This window comes from Eimeria mitis, genomic scaffold (genome assembly GCF_000499745.2).
Source record: "Eimeria mitis Houghton genomic scaffold, Emh_scaff150, whole genome shotgun sequence".
Lineage (NCBI taxonomy): Eukaryota > Apicomplexa > Conoidasida > Eucoccidiorida > Eimeriidae > Eimeria > Eimeria mitis.
In genome coordinates, this window is record NW_013569517.1 from 21,389 (window position 1) to 23,096 (window position 1,708).

The window sequence follows — 1,708 nt, forward strand, 5'->3', positions numbered from 1 at the left end:
GGGTCTCTCGCCTACCATATTTGTTCTTTCTGTTTGTTTTGTTTCGTCATTTTGGATTCCGCTCAACATTTTTGTCTTTGTGGGTTTTCGTTCGTCTCCCAGCAAAACTCTACTTTCGCGTATATTTGGCATGAGTTTGTTTCTCGTTTCGCTTCTTCACTATATTCTATGGAGATATAATGTCAGGGTCTTTCTTGGTTAACCTCCACCATAAATTGCACGTAACTAGGTCCATGCTTCTTCTTACCTCATAATAGTAAGTAGACATAACTATTTCGATGACTTAACTCATTTAATAATGATGCCTTTAACACGAGATGCTATGCAGGGTACAAGCATACTGGTGAGCTGCCTCCCCGTTTTAATTTACACGTGAAAATGATGCTTTCAGCACGATACTCTATGCAGGGCGGAGGCGAATTGTGTGATTTGTGATACCTCTGACATGTTGTGCACTGAGTGGATGGTACAATATGCGATACGTGTGATGGGATACACAATGAATAAATTATATGGTATGTGATATTTATGGTAATGTTATATTATTTATGGTATAGGAAGGACAGTCTATTCAGGAAAATAGCTGAACCTGCACAGCCTTCGGTTCCTAGTTATTTGCTTTCCCTGAAGGTTCCTTATGCTACAAGCGAGGCACCAGTTGCTCATTTTCATCACCGTCGGATGTATGCTGATACCACGTTAGGATACAGATCACTTACTATTATTATAAGGGCTTTGCCCACGTGGTAGGTTTATCTCTAGTTGCGCGCAGTCTGTCTACTAAAGGCAAAACAACTCTCTAACCGTTGTCGCCAATGTTGGTGCGTACAGTACAGGGGGCTTAGTTCTGGTCTGGGTTGTCTTGCAGCACGTGTTGCAACGAGGTGGGTTACTAACCAGGTTGAGGCACGTACAGGCAAAGCGGTATCCCTTTGCTTCCTCTCCCAAAGCTTTTGCTGCAATATTTGTTTGCCTTCTCAATTCTTAGCGTTATCTGTGGCTCTCGTCAATCGCCTCTCTTCTCTTCTTCTGCTTTTGTCCGCCGCAGAAGCAGAGGACGAACCTTCATGTGACACAAATAGCAAATCACTAACAAGGGATTTGTTGTTCTTGTAAAGCTCAAATCGGAAAGCTGTTTGTCTTCCATGAGTTTCCACTGTTGTCTTCTTTGCCCTGACGTTGGATGGCCCCGGATTTGCTTCAAATATTAGCGGTCTTCGAATACTAATTTAACTCTTTTGACGTCGACTTAACAATTTGTTTGAATAAGCAGCACAACACTTTGCTACGTGTTGCGCGAGAGGCCAGCTACCTGCATACAGTTCGCTGCCTACCCGACCGGTACGTTTCGGAGTTTAATCAAAGTCCACGACGCAATAAAACTGGGATCGTCGCTGCAAGTTGGAGAAAAAACTGCAACCACCATATGAGGTGGAACGGACGCAGAGTATAAATCCTGAACTCTGACGTTCCCCCATTGATTCGCTGCATCTGGCCTCCATGCTTCGCCTGTTGCTTGGAACAGCAGTTAACGCTTGCCTGTTCATGCAGCAAGTGAAGCTTCTTAGCCTGAAGCCAACAAGCGTAGCTTGGTTGACAAAGTGCTCTGTAGACTACCTGACGAGGAAGCGGGGTGGCTAGCTAGCGAGCTACCGGAAGGTTGCTTCTCTAGGAAGAGACGACGGCCAGCATAGCAACCAAACCGGCA

General features: G+C 44.9%; 1 protein-coding gene across 1 annotated transcript in view; it reads right to left on the reverse strand.

Moving 5' to 3' along the window:
- Nucleotides 1–990: 990 nt before the first annotated feature.
- The window catches only part of EMH_0099340 (uncharacterized protein), a gene marked incomplete at both ends in the record, with an annotated part of 2,132 nt that continues 1,414 nt past the window's right edge, over nt 991–1,708 (reverse strand). Inside the window, 3 exons of the mRNA XM_013495276.1 lie at nt 991–1,063; nt 1,335–1,394; nt 1,623–1,706. Of these exons, the coding sequence (XP_013350730.1) occupies nt 991–1,063; nt 1,335–1,394; nt 1,623–1,706 (217 nt within the window). The remainder of the gene's footprint in view (nt 1,064–1,334; nt 1,395–1,622; nt 1,707–1,708) is intronic.